Below are 11,012 nucleotides of genomic sequence, written 5' to 3' on the forward strand. Positions count from 1 at the left end.
ATCCAAAACACTCAAATGTATTTTAATTAGACAAAACATCTTCATGTATTTGATACACGTATCTCAATCTAAAGTATTTGAAGCACTAACAAATAGAACACAGTATCTCTTTGCTCGATGCACCCATCTTAGACCCAAATAAACAATAACAATAACAATTCATCCGAATACCCCATGATGCCGGTACTGCCATCTCACTTAGTCCGATGCATCTATTTTGTCCGAATCATCCGGGATATGTTCCAACCATTTCTACGCATCTAATATCAAAGGTCGATACGATGATGACGATGTAAATCGATGGCTCTGTTTATTTCATCGGTGAATCTCGTGCCGACGGCTCAGATGAATCGAACTGCGCCAGGCGGGCCACCAGAACCGTTCATTCCGAACCACAAAAGAATAAGCTTCTGCGAGGAGAAGGGAGGGACAGTGGTCACTTCTGCTGCTGCTTCTGCTAAAATTCGTTTCTATTTCTTTAACCTGCCGCTTCTCGTCTCCTCTTCCTCTACAGCAGATCTCGCAATGCGGGTGGGAGAGATCGAAGGCGGCGCCCATTTCTCGAGTTCCTGCTGGAATTCGTCGCCGCCTCTCGGAACCAAGCTTCGGATCGACCTCTTCTCGCTAGATCCCTAAACGTCGGCCCGAAAGAAAACCTCGATACCGTCTTTCTCCAGAGGTTTCCGAGCGCTTCCGGTCGGTCCCCTTCTTCCAAAGCGTTCCCTCGGTGGAGATCTGCAGTTGGTATAGTCTCGGTTACCTTGGATTGACGGTAGGTGATATTTGTGCTTCGGTTGGCCGTTCTTGAAATCCCTTGTTTCTGCTCCTCGATCTTGGCTTCTGTTTGCTTGATCACTTATTTAAGCGCAAGGATTTTCCTTCTCCTACTTAATCTCGATATCTCAGAGCTTCATTGGAAGTGGTGGTTTCAGTATCATTCTAATTTAATTGCTTTCGGTTTCTACTTTCCCTTTTCTTTTTCTGATCAAGAACGGTTGTTGTTGTTGTGGTCGTCGTCTGGCGTCGCTTGGTATTAAGGTTCTCTTTGCACCATTTGGTCTTTCATCGGCAACGGTGTATCCCAAAACAAAATTGGGTTTAGGCCTGCCAAACCCCGCCAGCATGAGCTTGATCTGAGTGGCTTCCCCAATCTCGGCACCATGTGGAAGCAATTCCTGAGTAAATTACCTCGCAAGTCTTCCAAATCTGATGCTTCCTCGGGTTCCGATAGCCATCCCAGCAACGATTGTACGGGTCCCTTGAACGGGAATCCGATCCAGCGGACTAGCAGTGGCAATGTGGTTCCCTCACGATCAACCACGGTGAAGCGGACTGCTTCTGCTATCTTCCCCTCCAGTGTCGTCACCAGCATCGAACCTCTTTTGCTATTCAAAGATGTTCCTAACTCACAAAAACAGAACCTTTTCATTAGTAAGTTGAACCTCTGCTGTGTTGTCTTCGATTTCTCGGATCCAAACAAGAACTCCACCGAGAAGGATATGAAAAGGCAGGCGCTATTGGGTCTCATTGATTATGTTGATGCTGGGGCTTCTCGTTTCACCGAGCCTATGATTTCTGCTTGCTGTAAGATGTTTGCAGTTAACTTGTTTAGGGCCTTTCCTCCAAACACGCAATCTTGTACTGGTGGTGGGGAGAATGAGGAGGAAGAACCGATATTCGATCCTGCTTGGTGCCATCTGCAACTTGTCTATGATTTGTTGCTCAAGTTTGTAGAGTCATCCTCACTTGATGCTAAAATTGGGAAGAAGTATGTTGACATTTCATTCATTGTGAGACTGCTTGACCTCTTTGATTCTGAGGACCCCAGGGAAAGGGATTGCTTGAAAACAATTTTGCATAGGATCTATGGAAAATTTATGGTGCATCGCCCTTTCATCCGTAAAGCGGTGAGCAACATATTTTACCGATTTGTTTTTGAGGCAGACCGGCACAATGGGATTGCTGAGTTGTTAGAAGTTTTTGGTAGTGTGATCAGTGGGTTTGCACTGCCTCTGAAGGAGGAGCACAGGCTATTTTTTCAGAGGGTTCTAATACCTTTGCACAAACCAAAAACATTAGGTGTCTATCTTCAACAGCTGACTTACTGTGTGACACAGTTTATAGAGAAAGAGCCCAAGATGGCATGTTCAATAATAAAAGGGTTGGTAAGGTATTGGCCGGTTACAAATAGTCAGAAGGAAGTCATGTTCCTGAGCGAGTTGGAGGAGGTCTTGGAGGCTACTGACACTGCAGAGCTTCAAAACTGTATGGTCCCATTGTTTCAGAGAATTGGTTTCTCCATTAACAGCTCCCACTTCCAGGTAATGAAAACTGTTGTATCTAGTCTTCTTTTATTGTCCACTGGAGCATTATGCTTGTTTGTTAGTTAGCCTGAACCTACTGTACAATTTGAAAGGTTGATCCTTGTACACATAAGTTTCCAAGAATTTTCTTGGTAAGGGATGACTCCATCTTGTGAGCATCAGCATTGAGTTCCCAACTCACTGAATAATTCTGTTGAATCACTAATAGAAAATTTCTGTTGACTTCTCTTGCCTTTTCCTCTTAGTTGTTTTTTTTTTCTTTGCCAGAAAGAAGATATTGTAGTGTCATCTGAATTTCTTTTCATGTTACACTGGTTCCTCTCTGGATGATGTGAACATTCAGAGGTAACCTGACAGATTAGACTGTCTATTGATTGGCATTTACAGGCTTGCCATTCAACTTCCTTGCTGATTGCAGAAAATTTTAGCAAACAAGACTGAATCAGGATTTATCTGTGTTGATAGTTTGTCACCTAGAATGTGTTATGCTTTCCAGCTCTAGTGAAGATAAAGTGAGAAGTTGAGCTTAATGTGTTGAGTGCGCAAGAAATGATGGAAGGCCAATAACTATTTTTAAGTGGCAGAAAGAAAAAATAAAATCATATCCAAATTATTGAAGATCATATGGGAAAAATTGTAGCCTAACATGAGTAATAGGAAAAGAATGAACTATAATGCTGCCAGTGTCATAAGCCTCTGAATTATCTTTATTACGGTTGAAGCCAGCTCCTTATGCCCTAACTAGCTCATATGATTCTTGAAACATGGCAGTTATATCTAAATGTTGATACATGTGGTTCTTCTAATGGTGTATTGAAAACTAAAATTGTTAGACTCACTATTTGAGGATGGAGGAACAAATATACTTAGGATCAGAAGTTCTCTGCATGGTCCTTTCTTCTGATAATGGCAAGTATGAAGCATAATGATGGATCTGAGATACAAATATGAAACAGATAGGCCCATGTTCATACAAGTTTGGAAAGAGAAAGTAGATATCTTATATCTAGCACATTAACAAAATTGGAGAGAAAAAAATGCCACTCACAGCACAGTGACATATGGTTTTCTTTAGTTAATAAAATACAGGCTGTAGAACATTTTTATATAGCACATTTTTATATAGGCTGTAGGTTACATATGGTTTTCTTTAGTTAATAAAATACATTGTACAAGAGCACTTTTAAGTGCTGGAGAAACCCTGACTGTAAGCACAGCACAGTAGATAAATTAACGATTATTATATTATTTCAAAGAAATACCATCAAGTGTTTAGTGTTTTTGTTATTATGTATAGAAGGTAGTTTAATCAAGTATATATTGTAATAATGATGACTTTAATTATTTGTTCATCTGAAATTTACTAGTACCTCTTATTCACACTTGAAGGTACAACCAAAAATACATTGCATATGATATATATATATATATATATATATATATATATATACACACACACATACATACATACACATACATACATATATATTTATATATGTATTTATATGTGTATGTATATGTATGTATATGTACATATACATATACATGTACATACATACACATATGTGTGTGTGTGTGTGTGTGTGTGTGTATATATATATATATACATGAGGTTCCAATAATGTGGAGTATAGGGAGGATATCTATGCAACTTTACCCTTGTAAACAAAATGTTTTTTCCACACTTGGAGCATTTGACAATGACATCTAAAGTCACCTTCTATGTGTTCAAATTTCTCTGTAGACCTAAATTTAATCATTTCTTTCTAGTTTCTTTTTGTCCTTTTAAATAGTAGCGTCTGCTTGAGAGTTCTATCATGTTCTTTTTGTTTGCTAGTATTGTATTCTCCTGTTACTTTATTGTTTGTGTTGTTCTTTGATTGTATTCTCTTCATGAATATGCTAACAGTACAGCAAATCAGTTCCTGGTGGCCTCTATAATAAATCTATATTATCAACAGAATGGGTTTCTTTAGTGATTTTCGTATGGTTAATCCATGAACAAGGACCTAGCTTGCTTAGGAAGCAATTATAGCAACACTAGAAAATTTTGAAGAACAACTTATTAGTAAGGTCACATTACATAATTCTTCCTATGCTTGGTTTTCTTCATTGTGATTACCCAGTCTCTAAACAGATAGTGATGTAAAATAAGTGTGGTCATCTGTTTTCTCCATTATGGTGGTTAGCAAACAATAAAAAATGCACTATAATCATGAATAAATTTTTTGGAACTGTATCATAAAAAAAGTGGATGATGTCTTAATGAATAATCTGTAAGATCATCTTTGGTTATGACAACCTGTCCATCACCTTACATTGTCTTCCTTAAATTTGTTACCAGAATTTATACCATTTCTTACAGTCAGCTTGTGTTTCATTTTTCATTTTATCATCAATATCTTAGATGTCTTAAATGATTTTCAGGTTGCAGAGAGGGCGCTATTTTTGTTGAATAATGACCATGTGATTAGTCTGGTGTCCCAAAACCGGCAAGCAATCATGCCGCTCGTTTTGCCAGCTTTAGAAAGGAACACACGGAGTCACTGGAATCAAGCGGTTATTAATCTATCACAAAATGTGAAGAACATGTTATCTGAGATGGACGAAGAGATATTTTTGGCTTGCAAAAAGGAGTTGGGCGAGGAGGAAGAGAAGAGAAGGATAGCAGAGGAGAAACGAAAGATGATCTGGGAGCATCTGGAGGGCAGTGCGGCCTTGCAGCCAGTAACTGGTAACACAGCCGTCATGGTAATGCCTACAGTGGCTCCACCTATTACTGCTGCTCTTACTTAGGCCGAAGAAGTAGAAATGGTGCCAGAGAAAATGAGAACGAGTAGCCTGGGGTGTGTGCAGTTTGCACAAGTGCTTTCTGTTTCTTTGGGTTTATTGTTGTGCCCCCTAATTGCTCTGCTAGAGATCGTTGGTGTATTTTAGGGAATGCTTGTAGGAGTAATAGCAACCATTATGGGTACTTATGCTATTTATTAGGAGCATAAGCCAATTCCCGTAGTTCTTGTTTGCCCACTTGGTGGTTCATCCGATTACAGTTGTAAGTATCTTACTCAGCAGCACGGGGCACGCAGGGTTCTATGCGTTGTTCGATGCAGTGACATTACCGACAGGAAGTGGGATTTGGTGTGGTGTTGGACTGATGGATGTTCTTTATTTAATCGTATTGTGTTTCTGAGTGCTGGATTTAGGGTTTTGTGACATTAGTTGGCTGATGATATGGTGCGAGACTGACGGAGTTGTGACGTGTGTCGCTGGTGCTCCTCTGGCTTACAAGGTGCTTGCTGCCTCCAGCGAATGAGGCTCCGTCCTCAAACGTAATGTTATTGCCTTGTGAGGACGCCCGAGTCGAGCCACTGTTCGCAGCGAAATTCTTCACTTCTCAGCGCTTATATGATAGAAATTATGAAATGTTGAGAAAAATCAGTTAAAGCGGAATAGTTTTTTTTTTCTCATATCAAAATAAGTTTCTCATTAAAATATTAATTTGATATCAAAATGTAAATATAAATAGTAGAGTAATAAATCAATCGTGAGATCAAATATTTTAACGTGAAAAACCTAACGTGAGAAAAACTATAGGATCGTAATTCATCTCAAATTTTCACTATCAATAGTAATGATAACAGGTTTACTATGTCTCACAAAGTGGGTATAGCAGGAAAGTACCTAACTGCAGATCAACACCATTAGGATTGTAGAGCTTGCTCTGATACCACTTGTTGGGAAAAACCTGTTAAAGCGGAATAATTCTTTTCCCTCTTATGTGATTGAAATTGAGTAGTCAGATGATATGATTAAATTGAACTCATCAAATTATTCCACTTAGAGCGTATGATGAAAGATTTACTTTATTGCAAAGATTTGTATAAGCCCATCAAGGTTAAAAATAAACCTTCTACTATGGATGATGAATAATGAGAATATTGCCTATATTAGAAGATGGATGGATATAATCTTGCATTAGCATATTTCTGATGAAACCAGAACTGATGTTATTTGGTAAAGATTGAAAAATCTCTTTGTGAAAAAGACAGTAGAAAATAGATTTTCTCTCATCAGAAACTTGTAAATTTGAAGTATAAAGATGGTAGTAATATTGTTGAGCACATAAGCTTATTTCAGAGTCTTGCAAACAAGTTTGTTGCTATGAAAATGAATATAGATGATGAGATGCAAGGATTACTACTTCTCAACTCTTTACCAGAAAGTTGGGAAACATATGTGGTGACTATTTGTAACTCCATGCTAGAGGGGACTCTAACTATAGATATAGTTAAAGACAATTTGCTAAATGAAGATGCTAGAAGGAAAGAACAAGGTGAATCTTCTTCTGCGGCATTTGTTATTGAAAAACAAGAAAGACGTGGAAGAAGTCATAGTAGAAATCCACATGGTTATAGAGGAAGATACTGCTAGTCATAGGTGCCCAACAAGCCAATCACGTGAGTGATGGCAAGTATGACTTGATACAGAATCTTTTTGCTTATTATATTTTGGCATATATCACTTTATAAGTATTGCATATATATATATATATATATATATATATATATATATATATTGTGATGTCCTTGGATTTGGGCAATGAGAATCGGATCGTGATGAGATCACGATAATAAGATCGATTCACCTTTAAACACAGATCCTAAATAATCCCGGTCACAGGTTACTCGAGAGGGACATCGTGATAACCGGACAGACTGGTGTGCTGTATACCTGTTCATATGATGGATGCAGCTGGTCTCATAGCTGCTCGTGTAGGGACACTAGGGATATAGTATAGATGCTCATTGGAGAATGAGTTCACTGATTGATCCGCTTACGGAATGCTGGATGGTTGATGAAGCCTAATTGTCAGACAGCGATTCCGTAGTCCTAGTTGTGTATCTAGCCCTTAGACTTAAGACACCAAGGATGTCCTATATGAGTGCTCCACTCTTTGATACTAGACTTATAGGTTTGGTTGTCCCAAATCTTGTACAACTAGTCATTGGGAGTGGTAGTCGACCTTACGAGGGCTATTGAGTGTCGATAGAGGATCATCCACTCTCGGCGTCATGAGAGGAATATCCCATGTGTTCTTGCTCAGACAAATCCCTGGCCAGGGTCATTCGGGTTGAGAGAGAAAGAGTTCTCCGAGAGAATCCGATTAGAGCGAGACTCGAGTAGAAACTGTATGGGTCGGATAGTACCATGCTCGATATACGGTCTCTGGGATATTAGATGGATGAGGGGCTATAGGTATACGGTAACTGAGGACAGACAGGTCAAATGGATTGGATTCTCTTGTATCGTCTGGAGACTACGGCGTAGTGGCCTAGTACGTCCGTAGTCAATGAGTCGAGTGAATTATTACAAAGATAATAATTCACTGAGTTAGAAGGAGTTCTGACAAGTATAACTCACGGCCAGCTCGATATTGGGCCTAGAGGGTCACACATATTGTAGGCATTGCGATGAGTAGAGGTTCGGATATGAGATATCCGACGGAGCCCTTATCTTATTGGATATCCAATAAGCCCCTGAATTATTGGATCCCATGGACGAGATCCAATAAGAGCCCATGAGAGATTATTGGATAGAGATCCACTAATCTAAAAGGCTTAGATTATTGGATGCAGATCCAATACCCACTAGGGGAGGATCCATTAGGTTTTGACAGGGGACCTCTATAAATAGGAGGGATTCAGAGGCTCATAGGCTAGAGCCTTTGCTTGCTTCTCCTATTCTCCTCCCCCTCTCCACCTCAGAGCAGGCCTGGAGTTTTGAAGAGCGTCATCACAGCCCTACTATGTGGATCACCGCTAGAGAGGAGGATGCTTAACCTCCTTCACCCTCTCCTAAAGATCTGCAAGGAAACAGGGATATACGATATCCCTAGGTAACACAATCTACTCTATACGCAGTTTTAAGTTTCGCGGATTTTGCGCACCAATCTTCGCATGAAGATGAACATTTCTTTGGGAATCAGGGATTTTATTTTCTTGTTCTTCCGTTGCGCATATGATGTCGCCTCTAAGATTTCCCAACAGTGGTATTAGAGCTAGGTTGTTCGTGCGAATAATTGGTTTTGAACTACGTGTGTTGTGTTTAGGAAAAACTTTTGACGTCAAAATCTTTGACGCAATAGCGAGAAAGGGCAGCGCAGTCGCAAGCAAGCAGCATAAGGGCTGCGTCTGCAGCAACCGGCTAGCGGCCTGCTTGCAGCAGGCTTACTGCCGGCGGGGCTGGCAGCCCGTGGGCAGAGGTGCTTGCGGTCGCTTCTCCCGGGGGGTGAGGCGCCGTAGGGTAGCAGCGCTTGTCGCCACTGCTCCCGCGGGCGAAACCCACCCATAGGGGTGGTCGCCCGGCGTGACAGCACCGCTTGCGGAGGCGGCGACTCCCATAGGGGTGCCCACCTGCTGGGTCAGCACCGCCTGCGGGCGTTGCCCTACGGGCAGAACTGCCCGCGGAGGCGGCGACGCCCGTAGGGGCGCCCACCTGCAGGGGTAGTGCCGCCAGCGGGCGTGTCGTTTGCAAGCGAGGGTAGCGCCCTGCCCTCCGCTGCACAGCCTACCATTGGCAGGGTGGCGGCGGCGACAGCAGCAGCAGCGAAGAGGGAGACGACCGTAGGGTCTTTGGGAAAAAGACAGTTTTACCCCTATGAATATGAGAAATTCTAGTTTTTGGTTTTTTGTTTAAATTACGAAAATACCCCTATGAATTCAGAAATTCCCTATATGTCCCTGATTTTATAAAATACTAATTAATTAAAATGTTTAGTTGATTATTATTTTTATCACTATCTAGTAGTCCTACATGATAATGATTATTTATATATGTGATGTATGATGTGTGGCCGGATGATCATGGACCGTGTGATGTGTGTACTTGTGATTATTATTATTGAGGTCTGCGAGCCTCCATTATATTTCTCATTTATTATCGGGCCTGCATGCCTATGATTAAGTTGTAATCATATGAGGAAGCGTAGCGAGAGCGTGGATGCGATAGCAGGACCCACGAGACGGACGATCGCGATGCATGAAGATGCATCGAGATGTCGACGGAATCGACGAGGATGAGATGAACGATCATAGGGCATGGAGATGCACCGTTGCACACATAGATTTTGATGTGAGTGATTAGGCCTACTGGCTCGAGCCTAATTACATTAGGTTGTGGTCCTTGATCATCTGGTGTGATTGCTTATACACATACTATATATATATATATATATATATATATATTAGCATGCGATGTTGATATATATTAAATATGTATATGTGTGACATGTCATATTAGGAGACCAAATCATAGAAACATCTCTCTCGATAATATTAAGTCGGTAAACGTGAGACAATTAGATTGACCCACGTGGCCTTCCATCGTTATAAGTAGGAACCGATTCCCGGTGTAGGTTGAGTTGGTCGAGTCCCTCGAGACTCACTTATATCGCGATTCGCTATCTTGTTTACGACATAAAGATGTCATCGGTGACCTGAGGACATGGTATGCTTGGTCGAGTCCCTCGAGGGTATATCATCAAATCAGACTCATCTTGTAACGAAGGTGTTGACTTAATCGAGCATCATGGTTGGTCGAGTCCCTCGAGACCATAGTGATTCGGAGGCCGAATAGGACGGGAATCACAAGGAGTTGTGATTGGCAAGAGTTGCCTACCTTTTAGGCTTAGTGTGATTGGTCGAGTCCTTCGAGATTACACTAAGACGCTGATTGGATCCTGATCCCCACTAGAAGTCTGTCGGAGACTTCCGTTTCATGTGCTGAGGGTGTCGCGTGACTCGTTAGTAAAATAGTGGGAGCATATTAAGATAGAAGTCCATATCTTAATAGTTTATTTCTTGCAAAATCTGCATGTTATTCATTTCTGCTGCATCTTTATTTTTAGAAAAATGTCGCTTTCAAATCCCTTACATGGCATACTTGATGTAAACTGCCTCACTGGTCCAAATTATATGGATTGGCTCCGTAACTTGAGAATTGTTCTCATGGTGGAGAAAATCGTGTACGTCCTTGATATTGTGATGCTTGCGCCCGAAGAAGGGGCAAGCGAGGATGAGATTGCTCGCTACGTGAAGTACATTAATGACTCCACTCTTGCTCAGTGCTATTTGTTGGGCTCTATGACTCTTGAGTTACAAAGACAACATGAAAAGATGGATGCCATATCCATTCTCCTACATGTCCGTAAATTGTTTGAGGAACAGGGAAGGACTCAGCGATATGAGATATCCAAGAGCCTCTTATGCGCTAGGATGATTGAGGGGACACCGGTTCAGAACCATGTACTAAAGATGATTGAGTGGATAGAGAAACTCACAAGTCTAGGAATGGTCCTAGAGGATAACTTGTGTGTGGACATTGTGCTTCAGTCCCTACTAGATTCCTTTTCACAGTTCATAATAAATTTTAATATGAACAAGCTTGAGGTGACTCTCCCAAAGCTCCTTAATATGTTGAGGGAGGTAGAGAGTACTATTAAGAAAGAGAAGCCAGTTCTCTACACTGGTGAGACCAGAAAGAAAAGGAAAGCAGAAAGGTCCCTTAAGAAGGGAAATGGCAAGGGCATACCAGGTAAATCAAAGGTTGTTAAGAAAGACCCAGCAAAAGACAAAGGCTAGTGCTTCCACTATGGCAAAGATGGGCACTAGAAGAGGAACTACAAAGAGT

At 41.1% G+C, this 11,012-nt stretch overlaps 1 protein-coding gene across 2 annotated transcripts; it reads left to right on the forward strand.

Annotated features, from left to right (window-relative positions):
• Nucleotides 1–414: 414 nt before the first annotated feature.
• Nucleotides 415–5,518, forward strand: LOC103972933 (serine/threonine protein phosphatase 2A 57 kDa regulatory subunit B' kappa isoform). 2 transcript variants are annotated; one of them, XM_009387346.3, is made up of 3 exons: nucleotides 415–772; nucleotides 1,039–2,321; nucleotides 4,752–5,518. In XM_009387346.3, exons 2-3 carry the CDS (start codon nucleotides 1,161–1,163, stop codon nucleotides 5,118–5,120), a joined length of 1,530 nt encoding a protein of 509 aa, XP_009385621.2. In that variant the 5' UTR covers nucleotides 415–772; nucleotides 1,039–1,160; the 3' UTR covers nucleotides 5,121–5,518. The 2 variants fall into 2 exon arrangements, with proteins under 2 accessions (XP_009385621.2, XP_009385620.2); XM_009387345.3 differs by having other exon boundaries at nucleotides 415–2,321.
• The last annotated feature ends 5,494 nt before the right edge of the window (nucleotides 5,519–11,012 follow it).

This window comes from Musa acuminata, chromosome BXJ3-3 (assembly GCF_036884655.1).
Source record: "Musa acuminata AAA Group cultivar baxijiao chromosome BXJ3-3, Cavendish_Baxijiao_AAA, whole genome shotgun sequence".
NCBI lineage: Eukaryota > Viridiplantae > Streptophyta > Magnoliopsida > Zingiberales > Musaceae > Musa > Musa acuminata.